General features: G+C 38.9%; 1 protein-coding gene across 1 annotated transcript in view; it reads left to right on the top strand.

The window, feature by feature from the left end:
- Nucleotides 1–20,753, top strand: part of MMUT (methylmalonyl-CoA mutase) — a 29,837-nt gene that overhangs the window by 5,732 nt on the left and 3,352 nt on the right. The window contains exons 5-10 of the mRNA XM_067544948.1: nucleotides 3,564–3,735; nucleotides 5,851–6,099; nucleotides 7,161–7,272; nucleotides 9,627–9,742; nucleotides 14,465–14,580; nucleotides 19,274–19,405. Of these exons, the coding sequence (XP_067401049.1) occupies nucleotides 3,564–3,735; nucleotides 5,851–6,099; nucleotides 7,161–7,272; nucleotides 9,627–9,742; nucleotides 14,465–14,580; nucleotides 19,274–19,405 (897 nt within the window). The remainder of the gene's footprint in view (nucleotides 1–3,563; nucleotides 3,736–5,850; nucleotides 6,100–7,160; nucleotides 7,273–9,626; nucleotides 9,743–14,464; nucleotides 14,581–19,273; nucleotides 19,406–20,753) is intronic.

Raw genomic sequence — 20,753 nt, 5'->3', positions numbered from 1 at the left:
ATTGTGTGAAAATTGCCATCTTCGTGTCTCTTGAAAATTAAGACCTTCATCCACTGACAGAAACAGCAACTGTGTAAACATCCCTTCATTGCCCTGTCAGAGTGCCTCAAAACTGATTCAAAGAGAGCGCCTCTAGGTTTGAGAGGGTAACTCACGCTTTGTGCCCACTGCATCTTTGTCACTTCTACTGAAACTTTCATGACAATGAGTTGTATTTAAAACTTTTCATATCTTTTTCTCTAGAAATCCTTACAAATATTAAGTCTCTATGCCACCCTGTACAGTAGGTAATTATTATATCTTGTTACATATGGGGAAACTGAGGCAGAGAGAAGTTGTGAATTTCCCCAAGGTCACATAATGAGTAAGTAATAGAGAAATGAATATGCCCTGGAGGGTGAATTCTTAATCCCCTGCCCTAGCCACTAGACTCTTGTAGGTGTAACATATGATGTGGAGGAACTGGACCGAGTCCACCATTTCATGTTACATAGGCCATCCATTGGAAATAACTTCTGATATCTGTAGATGGAGGTGGATCAGAATCTTCAACATACTATATAATTCAAAAGCTTTGTATCCTGTTACCAATCTATGAGTCAGCCAGGTACCATTTCATCCAGTTTACTTTGGGGTATCACACTCTGTGTACCATGGAGCTTGCTGAAAGAATTATTGATAAGGATATTGATATAATAGGCATCCCAGAAACTTAGCAGAACGATGATAAACAATGGGACACTGGAATACCAGGGTATAAAATATATAGGAATGACAGAGTAGATCGTGCTATTGGGGGAGTGGCACTATATGTGAAAGAAAGCATAGAGTCAAATGCAGTAAACATCTTAAATGAATCAAACTATACTATAGAATCTCTGTGAATAGAAATTCCATGCTTGAATAATAAGAGTATAGCAGTAGGAATATATTACTGACCAGGATGGTGATTGTGAAATGTTCAGGAAGATTAGAGAGGCTACAGAAACAGAAAACTCAGTAATAGGGGATTTCAGCTATCCCATATTGACTGAGCACATGTCCCCTCAGAACAGGTTGCAGAGAGAAAATGTCTAGAAACCTAAATGACTGCTTCTTGGAGCAGCTAGTCCTGGAACCCACAAGGGTGCACAGGATCTGGGTTCAAAAAGTGAATAGCTGAACTGCTTGGTAATAGCAACCAAAATGTAATTACAATTTAACACCTTTATAGCAGGGAAAATACCAAAGAAACCCCCTGCAGTAACTTCAAGAAGGGGAACTACACTCAAATGAGGAAGTTTGTTAAATGGAAATTAAAAGGAATAGTCACAAGTGAAATGCCTGCAAGCTACATGGAAACTATTTAAAAACACCAAAATAGAGGCTCAAACTAAATGTATACCCTAAATAAAAAAAATAGTAAGAGGACCCAAGAAAAAGCCACCATGGCTAACCAGAGCGATGAAAAGAGATGGTTAGAGAAAAAGAAGTCATTTAAAATGCTAGTCAAATTAGAAAGGAGCATAAATTCTACCAAGTCAAATGTAAAAGTATAAGTAGGCAGGCCAAAAAAGAATTTGAAGAGCAACTAGCAAAAGACACAAAAGGTAACAACAAAATTACTTCAGAAGAAGAAACCTGACAATCTGTGGGGCCACTGGATGATTGAGGTGCTAAAGGAGTGGTCAAGGAAGACAAGGCCATTATGGAGGAGCAAAATGAATAATTTGCATTGGAAGTGAGGGACATTACCACACCTGAGCCATTCTTTTTAGGTGACAAATCTGAGGAACTGTCCCTAACTGAGGTGTCATTAGAGGAAGTTTTGGAAGAAATTGATAAACAGTAGTAAGTCACCAGGACCAGATGGTATTCACCCAAGAGTTCTGAAGGAACTCTAATCTGAAATTGCAGAACTACTAACTGTGCCCTATAACCTATCACTTAAATCAGCCTCTGTACCAGGTGACTGGAGGATAACTAATATAATGCTGATTTTTAAAAAAAAGGCTTCAGAGAGCATCCTGGTAATTACAGGCCAGTAAGCCTAACTTCAATACCAGGCAAATTGGTTGAAACTAGTAAAGAACAGAATTATCATACACACAGAAGAACATGATATGTTGGAGCAGGGTCAATGCAACATTTGTAAAGGGAAATCATGCCTCAGAAATCAGTTAAAATTCTTTTAGTTTGATTTTAGGTGGTCAACAAAGTGGACAAAGGTGATCCAGTGGTTATCGTATACTTGGACTTTCAGAAAGTCTTTGACAAGGTCCCTCACCAAAGACTTAAGCAAAGTAAGCAGTCATGATAAAAAGAAGGTCCTCTTATGGATCAGTATCTGGTTAAAAGACAGGGAAAAAGGGATCAGAATAAATGGTCAGCTTTCACAGTGGAGAGAGGTGAATAGCAAGGTCCCCAAAGAGCTGTACTGGATTCATGCTGTTCAACATATTCATAATGATCTGGAAAAAGGGATAAAACAGTGATGTGGCAAAGTTTGCAAATCATACAAAATTACTCAGGGTGTTAAGTCCAAAGCTGACTGGGAAGAGTTACAAAGGGATCTCACAAAATTGGGTGAGTGGGCTACAAAATGATAAATGAAATTCATTGTTGATAAATGCAAATAATGCACATCAGAAAACATAATCCCAATTGTGTATATATATATAAAATGATGGGGTCTAAATTAGCTGTCACCATTCAAGAAAGAGATTGGAGTCATATGTAGCAACAGTGTAAATTGCTGATAATATTAGGAACCATTAGGAAATGGATGGATATAAGACAGAAAATAGCCTAATGCCACTATATAAATCCATGGTACGCCCACATCTTGAATATGGTGTGCAGATCTGGTCTCCCTATCTCAAAAAAGATATATTAGAATTGGAAAAGGTACAGAGAAAGGCAACAAAAATGATTGGAGATCTGGAACAGCTTCCATATGAGAAAAGATTAAAAAGACTGGGATGGTTCAGTTTAGAAAAGAGACGACTAAGGGGGATATGATACAGGTCTATAAAATCATGAATGGTGTGGACAAATTAAATAAGGAAGCATTGTTTATCCCTTCACATAACAAGAACCCCGGGATCACCCAATGACATTAATAGGCAGCAGATTTAAAACAAACAAAAGGAAGTGCTGCTTCGCACAACACACAGTCAACCTTGGAACTAGTTGCCAGGGGATGTTATGAAGGCCAAAACTATAACTGCGTTCAACAAAGAATTAGATAATTTTATGGAAGATTAGTCCATCAGTGGCAATTAGCCAACATGGTAAGGGATACAACTCTGTACTCTGGGTGTCCTTAGACCTCTGACTGCCAGAAGCTGGGACTGGACGACAGGGAATGGATCACTCGAAATTGCTGTGCTTTGTTCATTCCCTCTGAAGGATCTGGCACTAGCCACTATCAGAACCCAGGATAATGGGCTAGATGAACCACTGGTCTGAGCTAGTACGGCTGCTCTTATGTTCTTCCTTGATGTAATGAAGAATTCTGGGGACTGTCTTTATTGCTCATTATCCTATACAATTAAAGTCCTGGACATGTGCTCTTATTTCAGACTATCTTTCTTCTGGGGAATTGGTATGAACTTCTACATGGAAATAGCTAAGTTAAGAGCTGGGCGACGGCTTTGGGCTCAATTAATAGAGAAAATGTTTCAGCCCAAGGACCCCAAATCTCTTCTTCTAAGAGCTCATTGTCAGACCTCAGGATGGTCCCTTACTGAGCAGGTTGGAATTTGAATTTTAAATGATTTTCCACAAATGTGATCATTTTAGGAGTAAATCTGTTCTACTGATTCATGCATACTAATTTGCCTGCCTCTCTATTGCTTTGGGTTAGCAGATCTAACAGCTTTGGGGCTCTGTGATGTCTTCATTTACATACTTCACAGGATGACTTTGTGACTAAGTTAAAAGAAATCAGAATAAAACATTTATCTCATTTAAAAATATGGATTTCTTTCATCTGGAAATGTTTTGTATCTGATATAATCATATCCACACTGTGCATATCAGTAAGTTAAAGGGCAGCCTCTGCAAAATATGCTGACTCCGCTAGTATGATGCAGCCCTGGCAAAAGAAATGACACCTTGAATAAATTCAGAACTTAAATCAACCCCAGTTACAGGTTAAACTAGTGACAACTGCATACTATGGTGACTGATACACCTTACTTGTTAGATAGACTAGAAGCTATTGTTTGAACATCAGTCCAGTGTTACTGGAGTGCAGATTAACAAACCCCTCCTACAGCTTGATCTGCACAGTAATGTCCAGGTTTGTGAATGGGCAGAATATAAGGGTTTTGTCTAAACAAGAAAGTTGCACCAGTATAAAGCAGATAAACCTGTTCCCGATTGACTTAAACAAAACCAAAATAAGTAAGCCATAGTGAAGTGAGTGTCCACATAGCTAAACCAGTGCAAAAAGGCTATGTCAGCTTTAAAAAAAAAAAAAAAGGCTACTGAAACTCTCTTGTGTGAAAGAGCTTGAAAAGAAGTTCAGGTACCCTAAATATGGCCACGTATCTTTCACATTTGGATGTAAGACAAATGTACAGACTTCCTCTTGAGGCAGATATTGTGTGAAAAGAAGAAGAAATGCCCTAAGGCGCAAATAAATTACTCCTAATTTCATCCCATAATGCACTTTTTTCCTGGGCCTGCCCATTTGCTTTCTATCCTTGACATCCTCTCTTAATTGTTCCTCTAGCCTTTCCAGACCCCATATGCTAAAGAGAGGAGAATACTTATGTACAAAATTGGAATTCATTTTTCATAGTTTGGTCTAAATCTAATCATCCTACCGTTGCCTCAGATCACCTCACTGTGTGTTATCTGTGTTATCTGTGGAGAAGTAGAGCTGTGCTTGATTTTTAAATGTTACATATGTGGAGCTTGATAACTATGAACTGAAAAATGTTATTTTTGTTAACTCCATAGTATTTATCTAATGCTATTTTTATTTGCAAAAATTAATGTGTTCATTGCCTTCATCATATTAATATGAGCATTCTATGGCAGCTAATTCAACGAAATCTTACAAAATCCTGTTGCTGTCACTTTTCTAAATGAAAAAGTAACATTAATGCCTTTTTTGTGATATGAATAAATATATTCTCCATCTAAATTATGTCTAAACAAAATGAAAAGGTGATATTTGGATTGAAAACTTTCAACAGGTTCAAAAGTAGTCGTCCGTCCCCCTCCGCCCCCTCTTCCCACCAAAAAAAAAAAAAAAGGTAAGAGTTGAGGTGTAGAGCAGAGAACTGGGAGTTGGAATTCTTTAGATTCTTTTCCTAGCTCTTTCTGACCTTGCACAAATCATTTATTCTTCTGTAAAATAAGTTTAATAGAGAGGCTTTATTAACTGACTTAACGCAGTGGCTTTCCCTAGGCCCTCTGATGAAAGATGCTATATAAATGCAAAGGATTATCAATAGTGTCAAGATGAATCCAGAGACGTGAAATCAGAAACAGTTTTCTCATACAAATGATGAGACATAAAGAGATGACGAGGGATTAGAAGGGTTTTGGTTTTTTTACTTGGCCAGTTCAGTGTCTGATACCTTTTATAATTTGGCTATGTTGTTTATAGATCCTCATCTTCATTTTTATATAGAAGATTCCTTATAAATGTGTATCGGCTTGGTTGCATTCATATTACTGCTCCTTTCTTTTTCCAACTTGGCTGGGGTTTTTTTTGTATAATATACATTTTGATGATCCAATTATTATACCAGAAACCTACCTTATTTTGTGATGCATTTGTTTGAGGATGAAATAACTGACTCAGTTACATGGCAGCATCTTCATGCTTCAGAGATTTTTTTTTCTCTTTAGGATCCCTACAACAATGTTATCCGTACTGTAATTGAAGCAATGGCAGCAGTGTTTGGAGGTACTCAGTCTTTGCATACCAATTCATTTGATGAAGCCTTGGGTTTGCCTACGGTGAAAAGTGCGCGCATTGCTCGGAATACCCAGATTATAATACAGGAGGAGTCTGGCATTCCTAAAGTGGCAGATCCATGGGGGGGTTCCTACTTAATGGAATGCCTTACCAATGACATCTCTGAGGCTGCTTTAAAGGTCAGTTGTGCTGCAGGGTTTTTCAGTTACAGGTGCACAGATTGTTTTAAGAAATGCCTTTTAAGTAGCTATTTGGTAGGATAGTAGATTCTTAAAAGGATAAAGTGTATTGCATTTATTTTTAAATTCCCTGTCATTAAAGTCCAAATCCAGCAAAATACTTAAGCATGTGTATAGCTTAAACATGAGTAGTCCCAGGGCTGGCCTTAGGGAAAATGATGCCCTGTGCAAACTTGTATTTTGGCTCCTCTGGCCCCCCTCTGCCTCTTCTCCCCCACCGCCACCCCCATTGTCCTGAAATCCCCTCTGTGGCCTCACGCCGAGGGTCTGTCCTGCTCCTTGCCTCTTGATCACAGCAGTTACCCATAGGCCAGCCCTGAGTAGTGCCATTGACGTCAAGGGGACTATTCACTGCCTAAAGTTACAGACGTACTTATGTGCTTTGCTAGGTTAAGGCCTAAGATAATACAGTACTTACTTAGAATTAAACAAGTTCAAGAGTGGTGGCCGTGTTAGTCTGTATACAGCAAAAACAACGAGAGTTCTGTGGCACTTTAAAGACTAACAAATTTAATTTTAGCAGGCATAAGCTTTCGTGAGGCTCAGCTCACTTCTTCAGATATAGAGGTAGAAATGAGAAACGTAGGATTATCATATACATATACAAGTGCAAAGAGAACAATGGGGAGGTGGATGAAAACTGGGTACTTGAGGTCTAATGACAGTCATTGAGTAGGAGGTGAGAATGGGTGAGCAAAACAATTTACCTCTTGTAATGAGAGCCATTCCAAATCTCTGTTTAAACCCAGTTTGAATGTGTCAAGTTTGCAGATCATTTCTAACTCAGCAGTTGTATATGTATATGATGATCCTATGTTTCTCGTTTCTACCTCTGCATCTGACGAAGTGAGCTGATAGATAGAAAATGGATTTTTAATTTATAGCATGAGACTGTTTTAGGTAAATATACTAATAAGGATTTAGGTAATACTGTAAAAAAATTAGTTTAATGAATCTTGCTACTAATCATTCTCTTAATTTGTTCTTTTTACCTTTCTTAGCTCATTAATGAGATTGAAGAAATGGGTGGAATGGCCAAAGCTGTAGCTGAGGGAATTCCAAAACTCCGGATTGAAGAATGTGCTGCCCGAAGACAAGCCAGGATTGATTCTGGTAAGAGAAGGGAATTGAGGGAAGAGAAAAGCTAACTCCAGAGTATGCTCTTTTAAAATGCTATGTTTTCTGTTAGAAGATCTAAGCTTTAAACAGTGTTTTAATTAATTTTCACTTCTTAGACTAGGAGTAATGGAATGAAATTAATAAAATGGGAAATTTTAGGGTGAATATCAGTGAAAACTTCCTGTTTTCTGTTAGTCTGTGAAATAGTCTCCCATGGGAAGTGGTGAAAGCCAAACTGCTTGACATATTTAAAACTAGGTTAGACAAAGCATTAGACTACGTGGTGAAGGAATATCCTGCACTGATTGGCAGTGAATTTGTCTAAATTCTCAGATAGTGTATCTTCAAATCTTGGCTATTGAAGTAAAAATTATAACTGCCACCAGATGGCATTATTGAATGTGGTTGGGAAAGTTTCTGTGTGAACTCTAGGCAACTTCTGTTCTCTTATAACAGTGGCCAAACTCCCATTGACTTGTGCTGGAGGAAGATCCGGCCCTTTGGTAAACCTTTCATTTTCTTAATCTCATTTCAAATATAAAAAAATAGAAAAGATACTGAAACCACCAAATAAAGGAACTATATAATAAGATCTCTTTTATTTGGAAGTTACATGTAAAAGCAGATCTTTAATTCAGAGCAGAAAGGAACAACAATCAAAGGTACTGTATATTTTTTCCCCAAGATGAATTAATTTTTAAATGGTTATTGTATTCTTTTAGTTACTGTGAGGTAGTTAATGTTAGTAGACTTTGGAAATACAACCTGTAATAAAACTCCAGTCAGCTAAATATATTATGTTTCGAGAATGTTTTATTTTTTCATCAGACAAGGTAATTTTTGAGGAAACTAATTTAGATTTAAAGGTTCTTCACATTGTTGTTTGTCAAGGATTAGGACTCCAATTTAGAGATGAAAATTTCCACACCCATCATGCTTAGCTATTTAGTAATTTTTTCTTTTTCCAATTTTGAAAAACCATGTGTGCCTGGAAACTGAAATTGGTCATAAGTCTTTATAAATGTACAACTTCTACTGGCAAAATGTAGGTATTTTGTGAATCCCCAGAAAGTGTTCAGATGCACTGTTGGCCAGTCTGAGAACTACTTCTCAGTAGTAATCTAAGAGGTATATAGAAGTTGGGAGCATCATGTGAAGGATGTGGTGAACTTGTGACATTGCATTGCCACACATTTCTTGCAAGCACCACTTTGAATTCATAGAATCCTAGAAGTGTGGTGCTGGAAGGAACCTCAGGAGTTCATCTAGTCCATCGGCCCACACTGAGGCAGGATTAAGTATACTCAGACCATCTATGACAGATAGATGTTTGTCTAACTTCTTTCTTAAAGGTCTCCAATATCCCCGCAACCCCCCAGTAAACTATTCAGTTCTTAACTATCTTTTATAGTTAGAAAATTTTTCCTAATAGCTAAATCCTAAACCTCCCTTGCTGCAAACTAAGATTACTTTTTGTCCTACCATTGGTAGATTTGGAGAAAAATTAATTACCATCCTCTTTACGACAACCGGTCCCCCCTCAATCTTCTCTTCTCTTTTTAGACTAAATAACCCCAGTTCATTCAACCTTTCCTCATCACTTTTTTGCACTCCATTTTGTTGTTGGGCTCTCTCTTCAATCTGTTCACACCTTTTTCAAGTGTGGTGCCCAAAACTGGACTCTGTACTCCAGCTAGAGTAGAGTGGAACATTTACCTCCCATGTCTTATGTATGATGCTCCAGTAACTAAAAATAGTTAATTAATAAAGTAAGTAGGTATGATTCTGTCTGCACATAAATGGCAAAGACTCTAGGGGTTTTTCACCTTCCTCTGCAGCATAGGTCACTTGTAGGTTTAAGCTAGTATAAATGATGGATTCTCTGTAACTTGAAGTCTTTAAATTATTATTTGAGGACTGCAGTAACTCAGCCAGAGTTTAGGGGTCTACAGGAGTGGGTGGATGAGATTCTGTGTTCTGCAATGTGCAGCAGGTCATATTAGATGATCATGATGGTACCTTCTGACTTAAGATCTGAGTCTATGAGAGGTAGGGAGAAAGAACACACCATTTTTACGTGTCACTTTTCAGCATAAAAACCACAAAGTCAAATATTCTTACACTTGATCATCTCTTAAGGAAATGTGACAAGTGTAAACTTTAATCCTTTCTTGAGAATGATGTTTTAAATGCAATACTATGTTTTTTAGGCAGCCTGACCTTCCAAAGCATTTAAAATTTCTAACAAGCACATACCTAGCTATATAAAATACTGTAATCTTTCCAACATAGCTCATGTATTTTTGAATATATTCTAAATTCTTGATCTTTGCATGGGAAATCAACAGGTTCTGAAGTAATTGTTGGAGTAAATAAGTACCAATTAGAAAAAGAAGAGACGGTTGAAGTTTTGGCTATTGATAACAGTTCAGTCAGAGCCAGACAGATTGAGAAGCTTGAAAAGGTAGGTAGTACTTTTTTGAAAATGCAAATTCTTGTTGTATTATTAGTAGCTCTATGTGAAATTTTTTCAGTGAGTTTACTATGTGCAAAAAAAAAAAAATGCATTTTTGAGAGTGCGAAACTGTTTTTGAATTCAGCAAACAATAGAGAGAGAGACTGTAGAACTTCAGTTTCTCCTCTGAGGCTGATTCCTGCAGTCTAGATTCTTTGCATTTTGCTTATTGTTATTCTCTTTATTTAGTTAGATTAAACAAAAATTAAACTGTTTAAATTAAACCATGGCTCTTTCCAGCAAGAAGGGAATGATGTAGTGGATTCTCCAGCCTTTGACCATCTGATGCTTGGGTTCAAATCCCCCTCAATCACAGAAAAATGAGTTTGGTCTCATCATGACCTCTGCTGGATAGTTGTCAAATGACAACATTAAAAATTCAGTTTGGCACAATTAGTAGTCTCTGCGCTGAGGCCATTCAGCAGTAGAGTAGAAGTTTTGTAGGCCACTAGTGAAGTGCATTGACACTGAATTGTGGGAATATTTGCAAATAGCACAGACAGGTTGTTTGCCCAGATCCATTCTTAATCAAGGGTTTGAACGAGGCTTTACCTGGATTGTAAACCTGGGACAGGAACCTATTTTTGTGATATGTATACAGCACCTAGCACAGTGGGGCATCAAGGCAATAGTGCAATACAAACACTAACAAAGATTTAAGTAAAGTGCCCAAATAAATCCAGCCAAAGGACCAAAAACAGGGCAGTGGCAATAACGAGCTGGTATAGGAACAAGGTCAAAGACTGAGGGGAAAGAGACAGCAGGACCATACTTTTAAATTAACTCTGGCTGTGGCACAGTATATTAATACTCTTGCTATTATCTCTTTCCTTACCGGTCCACCACCATGCTTTTGTCACTTTATTAAAATAATGTTCCCTTAACATCTGGGGCAGTTTAAAATGCCCCTTGTATGTTGAGCAGCAGAGCAGGCACATTCTATCTGATGCCCAGGTATCTATATATCTAGAACACTTGTTTGCAGTCAGATGGTTAAAACAGTTTATAGTTTTAAATAACAAGCAAAAGTATAAATCACAGAAGGTAACAGACAAAAACGGTTTAAAGTCATGACTAGCCTTCAGCTCCAGCAGTAATTTAAAGTGCCTGAAATGCTGTGTTTATCATCTTTACCACTATGTAATTCCTTATTTTTAAATGAAATGGTGCTTCTTGGTCTCTTCAGTCCTTGCTGTGGTAGTTTGTATTAATTATACTAATTTAAAGCTTCTCTGTTGCAGAATTTTTTAAAAGAGTGACAGTGTCTTGTCTATGTAGTGTGGTGAGGGAGGCCTGTTCTACCCCTCCACAGATCCTGCGCTCTTTTCACTGGTGCTATGGCTGGGTGGGAGTGGGGGGGGGGGAGGCCCAGTCCAGCTCTCTACCCTGGGACCTGACCCAGGGACCCTGTGAGGAGTAGCCTCAAACTGCTTAGTCCATGAGAGCTATTACCTTCCCTGGGTCGCCTGTCCTTGGCCCCACTGCTCGCGGTCCGCTTCCTGAAACCGGTGCCAGGGTTTTTCCCCCTTCCTCACTGTGGGGGTCTCTGTCCCTGTGATTCTACCCTGTTTGGGTGGGGTCACCCCACCTCAACTCCTTTGTTCAGTTGTCTGAGTGGCCGTATCCTCCTTCAGGCCTCTCTGCCTATGAACCTTGGCCCTGCCCGGACAGGCTTCTCCTTAACTCCTGTACCTTTGGGGTTGTGGTAGCAACAGCAATCGCTCTAGGCTCTATAGCAGCACAGCTCCTCCACTCAACTCCCTTTCAGCTGCCCCTGTCTGCCTGACAGGGAGGCTTTTAACTGCTGGGGCAAGCTCCTTAATTGGCCTCAGCTGGCCTAATTGGCCTAATTGACCTGGAGTAACCCCAGCTGAATCACCCAGGGAACAAGAATTTGTTGATCTTGGGGCTAATATATATATACCCCCCACTACTCTCCTATAGCCATCAGGTCTGGCCCTGTCACAGTAGGTTTTTTGACACTTAATTTGACATGGGGCATATAGGTGTTGCATTAATTATTTTAACATAACAGCTGTAACCATTGTGTTGTTTGTGTTCTGTTCTCACGTTGTGTTAGTTTTGCTTCCATGAATCACTGAGTGGTTGTTCCGGACACTCATCAAGAATGGGATTAAAGTTCCTGTTTACACAAGGAGTTTATTGAAATAAGATAGTTTTGTACCTCTGTAGCATTTGGTTCATAGACCATTGAGACTGCATGGCTTTGCCCATGTGCAGGTTTTTAGCCTATAATATAATGTGTTAGAACAGCGGTTCTCAACCTTTTTTTACAGAGTACCACTTGGGTCAGGTACAGTCAGGTCAAGTACCGCTTCACCTGACTGTACCTGGCCCGAGTAGAACTCGGTAAATTGGCGGGGTTGCATGGAGGGATTGATGCCCTCCGCCGAAGCCCTGCCACCGTTTGACAGTTTTCGGCAGCAGAGAGCATGGGACTTTCGGCGGCAAGGGGGGAGTGGGCGGTGGCGGCGCAGTTTCTCGGCGGCGGCAAATGGCGGGGGCGGCAGGGGGGTTTCACAGCGGGGGGAAATTCAGCAGCAGAGAGCTTTTTCGGCAGCGGCGGGGGGGAAGATTCGGCGGCAGCAAGGTTTCTCGGGAGGAAGGGGGAAAGAATTCGGCGGCGGCAAGGTTTCTCGGCAGCGGTGAGGGGGGGGATTCGGCGGCGGAATCGGCGGCGGGGTTTGCCTCGCGTACCACCGAGCCGTCTTCCGCGTACCACTGGTGGTACGCGTACCACCGGTTGAGAACCGCTGTGTTAGAATATGCTTCTTTCTCTTGATAACTTTAAAAAAAAGCCTTACTTTACATTTTTCCTAGTGCACAAAAAGGAATTAAAATATTTGCTTAGATATGCTAAAAAGTCACACCTTTGCTACCTTCCCCCCATTTAGCAGACTTCCACCTCTAATTGAGTTCTATCATAGATAGGACAGTAAATGCTGAGGCAGAAGCTCAAGTTTTCTGGACTCTGGGAGAATGAAAAGACCAAGTAAAATGCATATAAAGTAAATTACAGTGAGTGTGATCTAAAGCCCATTGAAGTCAGAGGAAAGACTCCTATTAATTTGCAGCAGGCGCACGCTGAATATTTCTTTCACCCTCAATTTTTGGGCTATTCAACATATTATTCTAAAGAGAATGATGTTTTCTTAATCTTGTTTATTAATCTGATTTGTGGAATATTTTCGAAGTGTGCCAGCCTTAACAATATTGTTTTTATCGTTTTAACTTAGTGTACCTTTTATAGTTTTAATTTAGACATTTAGAGCAAATTTTTTTATTTAGCCTATTTATTTATTTTACATCCACCTTATTTACTAGTTTATCAGTTTACACACACACTAACCTGTGCAGTTTCTCGCATTGCAGTCAGACAAAGGTTCTGTCCGTGCAAAATGAACTCATAAGTTTTGTAATCCCTTTTAAGGAGATCCCCTAAAAATCTGATTCTAAATATGTAGGCCAAGATTCTCTTAAGTGAGTGCCTAATGTTAGGCGCCGAAATTTATAGAGAAGCATCTACAGATGTAGCCTAATTTTTCAGAAGTGATGAGCACACAAGCACCTCCCTTTGTCTATATTTTGTGTGTGCCTACAAATGTACTTAGAAGTCTAACTTTCTGCACCTGTTTATGAAAATCATCACCTTATCCAAATTTGTTTTATACTTACGCATTATAATATAAAATATAAACAGTAAATCTCTGACACGAACAGGATAAAAATCTAGAAAATGTAAAACTAAGCTTAACGTACCCTCGAACTGGTATTGTTGCAATGAGAGGGAGAGCAAGTGAAAAGCATAATTAATGATGTGTCATCCCCCTCTTTGAAATATCTGGTTTCTGTTGATTTGTGCTGAATAACCTTTAATGTTATTGCATAATAAGGGAGTACACAAAAGTGAGTGTATCATTTCTCTTGGAAGTTTTCATGTCATCAGGGACTGAGAATTATGCTGCTCTGAAATTTACCTACTTCATGCCTGGAATAGTGCCTGAAACATGGTTACACTTATGTTAATTTAAGATCCATTATTTCTTGGAATTCTGGGATCGCAAGCAAATGATGTGCTATATATAATGTGCATGTGAAAACTGGAGTGTCAAACTATGATACAGTGCAAAGCATTCATTTCTAGCTGTGACAGGCAGGAAAATATTTCGTGTTTTAAAGTCATATTGTCAGTACTTAAATATCAAAGTGATAGCACTTTGGAAATACCTGAGTCTGAAAGTGATTCTTGCCATGTTGCCTTCCACCCACTTGCATTCCATCATCCCTAGCACTAAAGCTAAAAATCATTGTTTTGTAGCATCTTGGAATCCCAGCTTTCAGATGATACCATTAAAAGCCTCATTCTCTAGCTGTTTTACTGGACAGTATATTTAAAATCACAGGAAGAATACTGTGGCAAAGGTACTGAGACAGCTTACTTATACAAATAAATACCTTCAGGACCAGGAGACATTTCCAAGTACTGGTCTTGTGACCACATCTTCACATACTGATGATAGCTGTATTCCTCTTTGATTCCAATACAGACATCTTCAGCCATAGAGCCCTGCTAGGATCCTATTGGAATTCCCGATTGCCTTATATGTAGTTGTTTACTTAAACTGAGTATTTTTCTCTCTTTCATCTAAGGTAAAAGCTAGCAGAGATGAAGCAGTGGCCCAGCAGTGTCTCACTGCTCTAACAGAATGTGCTTCCACAGGTCAAGGCAACCTGTTGGCGCTCGCAGTGGAAGCAGCACGCGCAAGGTATGGTAAGAAAAGTTGGAATATGTAACCAATGTTAAAAGTTGACTGTTTCCCTTTATTTCTTTCACCTTTCCAAAATATCTTAGATATGTTGGTTGCCATATTTAATATGACACAGATCGATATGCTTTCTGGGTTTTTAAAGAGGAAATAATATGCTTTTTATTTTTTAATGCAGGATAATCTCCTTGGCCACTAAGGTGTGTGTTTCAGAGATCCAGATAGGCATTACCCTTGACTGTGGTTTGGTGGTGTTAGCCAAACACACATACTTTTTTCAATCTTTTCAAATTGTGTATAATTTCTTTTGAAGCACAATATTGGGAATAAAATTTCTCTTAAAATGTTGCTGTTCACACAAATTCTGTTTACAGCTGAAGCTTTTATCAGTTTCAGACTATGAAAGGTTTCTCTGGTGTACTGCCCTGCTGTTTTTCAGGTCAGAGAGCATGAAAAGTGTCTGAGATGTGAAAAGGGATGTAGAAAAAATTTACCACGCTCTACTCTTTCCTTCTTCCTTGCACCACAAATTGGTGTGAAAACATTTCTAATGTAAAAAACTTTTATCTACTTTATTCAAAAGCACTTGCTGCTTTTGTCTCATGTAGTAAAGCATCTTCTGTAGTCTTGTGACATATTCACCTTTCATGTAAGCCACCTTAACAATGGTCTAGGGTATGTCTAAATAGCAATTAAAAAACCCGCTGCACCAAGTCTGAGTCCGCATCAGCAGACTCAGGCTTATGAGCTTGGGCTGCGGGGCTAAAAATAGCAGTGTACACATTCAGGTTCAGGCTGGAGCCCAGGCTCAGAAACTCTCCCCATCAAGGGTTTTCAGAGCCCAGGCTCCAGCCCAAGCCCAAACATCTACACTGCAACATTATAGCCCACAGCCCAAGCCCCATGAGCCCAGACTGGCTGCGGCCATGCTGCGGGTCTTTTACTGCAGTGTAGACATGACTCGGGGTATAGAAATATATCAGTTTAAATATTAAATATAGAAGGCCAAGTATTAAAATGAATTTATATCAGACTTGCTAGAGGTGGTCTGTCACCTCATTAATCACACATTCTCCAGATTTAACAAATCTAGTTTATAAATAATCTTGTTCCTTTGTGATTTCATCAGTCTACTTTAGTTTTCCATGCATTTTACTGAGAAACCATGATTTCAGAGTTTGCATCTGTTATACTTTAATGCAAAGTGTGCAGCTGTTGAAGAATGACTATTCAGTGGTAAATTGTTCTGTTGATGCATTCAGAAAGGAATCCTGATTAGCCGGCATCCTAGCGTCTTTCTTTCATATTGAAATTTACCCCTACACATTTATTTTGAAAATGATGATTTTTCAAAAATTCTGTGTCTGTCCATTGGCCTCGCACAGCTTGATAGGAAATGCACACCTCAATTTGAGTTTCATGGCCTACCAAGCAGCCACAAATACTTAATCTATCCGCACATAGGTGAAATTGACTTGGATTAGTGTTCAATTGTGTTTTATGTTGCCACTAATGCCTCAGAGGAAATAACTGCTCCTGATCAAACACTGGGTTCTGCCTGTGGCAAAAAGCTTTACAAGCATTAACAACCTGATTTGCAGAAGAGGTGCAAACTGACTTCTCTCTTTAACTTCAGGAAGAACTGTTGGTGCAGGACTTTTAGAAATCAACCTGTCAGTTTTATTGCTCTGATAAGATTGTAAAATAGATGTAATATTTCCAACAGGCAAACTGCATCATTGAAAGATTAAGTGACTTGCCCAAAGTCATGCAATGAGTCAGCAACACATCCAAAAACAGAACCCAGACATTATTCCCTCTGTAGATTGCAGCCTGACCTAAGTGCATTTTAGGATACAATTTATCACGTCTTTTTAAAAGCACTCTGTTGGCCGATGGCTGATAGTGGCATAACACCTTTCTTTCCTTCTGAAGAAACTTCTGTGAAGTTAGATGAAGATTCCTCTAGTAACATTTATCTTCAGATTGCTGGTTGCATTTTAAAACAAGGTGCATCTTCCCTGTAAATTGCGTTTGAATTAGGTTTCTTTTTCTTTTATTTTTTCTGCATTATGAATGAACGTGAATTTGAAACTGCTTTACAACAGCAGAAAGAGAAACAGTATAGACTGTTGACTTTCCTTCAGTGTATTCTAAAGCTTTAGTAGGGGTTATAAATAGAATATGTAATTCACAAAAGTAGGAATAGTCTTGTTTTCAGGGTAAACATGCTTTCGAAAGTCCCACTTAAGCACTTGAAAATTTTGTCTGAAATGCATAAGGCTCCTGAGTCATTTAGGCAATATCCATAAAATAAAGATGTGCAGTTTGGCTAACGTGGAAACATATGATTAACTGGGATTAGTTACTTAGCTGCCTACTGAAGCCAGGCTTTACCTCGACCAGTTGATTCAGTGTTGAATATGATATGCATAATAACAGCAAAGTTGTGGCCAGTGTCATGTTAGGTGTTCTAATTCAGTATAATTGTTTAATGAAGACAGTCCAATAAAAGGTGAGATTTCAGCTCCATCCAGAATGGCAGCTCAAGGCCTATACAAGTCCTGCTTATGTCCACAAAATAGGATTTATGCCAGTTTACAGTGAATTTGAGCCTTCGTGTATTCAGTAATTACCATTTATAACTATGTGGTTAAGTCTACCAAACATAGAACAGATGAGTTAAAAGAAGTGTGGGAGGAAGAGAGCGAAAGATAGCTGAGGATTTGCAGAGGGTAAAGAGATCTCCATGAGATTTAGTATATGATAGCAGTGAATACACCAGAAAGTCATCTTCAGGACCTGTTGAATGGCAAGAAGATTACAGATAACAACACCCATTAGAATTCTGAGCAGGAGAAAAGGAACTGAATACAACTTCTTTGGCTTTCTCCTCATAAAAGCATATGGAGGAGAAGTTACAGCTTATCTAAACTGACTTCAAGCAGTGATATCCAGACTGTCCTCTGACATTTTTTGTGTTAAGACTTAGAGGATATTTATTCTAACTAGGTCAAAAACAATTTTGGATAAGAGCATTCCCCGTAGCTAAACGTAATAGTACAAAAAGTGCAAGTTCCAAAAGATTAAATGTGATTAACTATATCTGAATAGTATATAAGTACTGGTGAATTGAGAAAAGATTACAGCACAGATAACAGAAAGTGTAATTGGATGGGGTATTGTCTTTATTTTTGCACATATAATTAATGTGCTTTGGAAATGTGCTTGATGTCTTTCTATTTTGACTAAACTTGTAACAAGCCACAGGCATTTCTTTGTGTGTCTTATTTCCCTGTTTCAGTGTACACTAATATTTGCCACTGAACATATTGTTGAAATACATAATCGTTAGCTGGCTCAGTAGCCTGCCTCTCACTGTTATGCAAACCTGTGTTCCAGTCCTTTTCCTAGCAGGATCACAAAGGGAGCACTGCTGAGGTGGTGGTTATAGCTGAGTTGTTTAACTTCCGAAGAGGAGCTTATTTCTCTTTTTAGTTAGTTTGTTTCTCTTTGTCAATCCTTTGCCATTGATTTCCATTCCACTATAATTTGGGCACCTATTGACCTATCAGCACAAGTTATGTACCATAAATTTGGGGAGGAAAAACTAATTTCTCATAGAAAGGTGGAATCCACTAGAAATTAGATTGTAAGCTCTTTGAGCTAGAACTGTCTTTTATTATATGTTTATACTGCACCTAGCACAATGGGGCCCAACTTGATTGTGGCTTTTAGATGCTGCAGGAAATGATGTTGTTAGAATAAGTATATGAAAGGACTAACAGTGTATCAGCACTGTTTTTCCGAATTGTGCTTATATAAAGCAAAGCAGCTGTTGATTGAGGAGTCAGAAGATTTGGAAAAACAAAAAGGAAGATAAGATGGAAAAGATCTTGGAGACTGAAAATCTTGGAGACTGAAATAAAAATCAGAGAATAAAATGGAAGACATCAGAGTTGCATGTTTGAACAGCACTTCCTATGTAAACTATAGCTTACATCTCAATTGAGCAATATCTAGGAGAAATCATATAGGAGAGTAAAATATATACAACTGGTGAAAGTCATAGCAGCCAAGTTAGATATAGCATGTCACCAATACGGGGGAAAAAATGAGAGCCCATCAAGTGTAACATCTTTTACTCGGACCTATGAGTGTTCTTTCCTCTTATGGCCACTAGTTACTGAGTGCAATTAAGACTTTTTATTCAAGTCCACTTTTGCGTCTGTTTGTCAGTATTTCTGATGCTATTTATTTTAGGACTTTAGTCTGATGCTATTTTACAAGGAAGCTTCTTGGTGCTGGGTAGGACAAGGATTCCTATACTAGCACAAATACGTTAGTGATCAAATAAAAAGAAATCCCTACTCCTGACATTAGAGTTAGCTTGATGAAGCTGTTTGATATGTAACAAGTCTAGTTGCATGTCACTGAGATGTGCAGTTTTTAGTCAAATCTTATCAGTAGATCAGAGATTTATCTCCAAAGTACTACTGCATATTCAATTACTGTACGGTGCTAAGGAAATTATGATTTCCAGAATTGTAGAGTCAAAGGGAAAGAATAGTTGGTTTGAATTTGCTCCTATACTACAGTATGACTAATCATCAGACTGTTGCCAGGGATTTCTGCATTCTGTTTTGATTTCAGTCTCCTAAGGATACTAACATTTTGACTCTGTGTATTTTAGATGTACAGTTGGAGAAATAACAGAAGCAATGAAGAAAGTGTTTGGGGAGCACAGAGCCAGTGACCGAATGGTGAGCGGAGCTTATCGCCAGGAGTTTGGGGAGAGTGATGAAATTCTTCATGCTATCAATAGGTGAGAGTTTGCTGCTGGCTCAGGAGGGCTGGAATGGCCTCATAGTTAATGTAAGACATTTGTGTCGCATGTGTGATTTTTCTAGAATCCTTAGATGGTTCATTGTATGTAATGAGACAGCATGTCGTGAAGACTCCATAATAAAGGACTCTGAGACTATTTGCAGAACAATGCAGGAATTTAGATTCATGACTAAACATAAAACAACCCAGGTTTTTCTATGTTTGTCTTTGCAGCTTCATTCACTCTCATTGATGTCTATAATATTATAGGACCAAATTCTGCCTTTGGATACTTGTATGCAATTTTAGTTGAACTCTGTGGGAGTTGCACCTTCATGTCACCAAAAACAGAAGTTTATATCTCTTGAGAAACAGATACCATTTGTCTCTTTTACCAGTTTCTGGCTTTGTTGCTGGCATCGTAGGTGAGGTGACTGAGGTGCTATATTAGGTGTTTCTGTAATATGAATTGATGATCTTCACTCTAAACAGCTGTAAAGCCTGCAATTTGCCTTAAGAGTTACAAGATTCCTAAAAAGGAAACTCCTGATTGGGTCATGCTGGTGATCTTCAGCATGACTTGAAGGTATTGCTGCTGTTGCATGGAAGCAGCTCTTTTTAAAGGCAGAAAAATGCACTAATTCACATGGAGTGTCATGTTTTCAATAAATGTTCTTAACAAGATCCATCTACACTTTCTCCATACCCATTTATGTATCTTGCTCATTGTTCATCTTTACTATACGTGAACATGAGTACTATACATCTATCCCAGTTATAGGCATAGGGGCTCCTCTCTCTCATTTGTAGTCTCTGTGTATACCTCCTCAGATATCAGGCCTCATGCTTTTACCTCTCCCAGGGTGGAATTTCACAATTCTCCCACTCTTCGAGCAGGCCCTGGACTATATGACCTTGTGTATCCACTGTGCTTACCCTGCAGGTCTGAGTTTAAGCACTTGCAGTTCTTTTCTTTAAGAGTCTGTTCCCAGTGACAATCTTAAAACCAAAGTGAGTGCTTTGCAGTAGGAACAAAGCATTAGAGAAAGCAGGATTTTGAAACAAGCCATCTGCATGCTTGTCTGTCCTACCTAAAGTGTTACAAATCCCATGATGGTAACCTAGGCAGGTTTAACTTCTTCAGAGACCCCCAGTCGGTACCCATGTCTCAGCCTGGTTCCCTTGAGCAAATCCTCCCCTGCATCTCTTGAGAGAGTGTTGCTTTTGAAACCTGCCTGAGTTCTTTTGCTCCCCTGTGTTCCCAGCTGTTTTTTGTCTTGTCATTGTTTCTTAACAACTCTCAAGTGGTTGATGATGGGTGGCTTATCTTGAGCCATTCTTTCCTT

The sequence above is a fragment of the Emydura macquarii genome, unplaced genomic scaffold, assembly GCF_026122565.2.
Source record: "Emydura macquarii macquarii isolate MOO-44397 ecotype Brisbane River unplaced genomic scaffold, CSIRO-AGI_Emac_v2 contig_1039, whole genome shotgun sequence".
Lineage (NCBI taxonomy): Eukaryota > Metazoa > Chordata > Testudines > Chelidae > Emydura > Emydura macquarii.
This window is presented reverse-complemented; position numbering and strand designations above follow the sequence as displayed.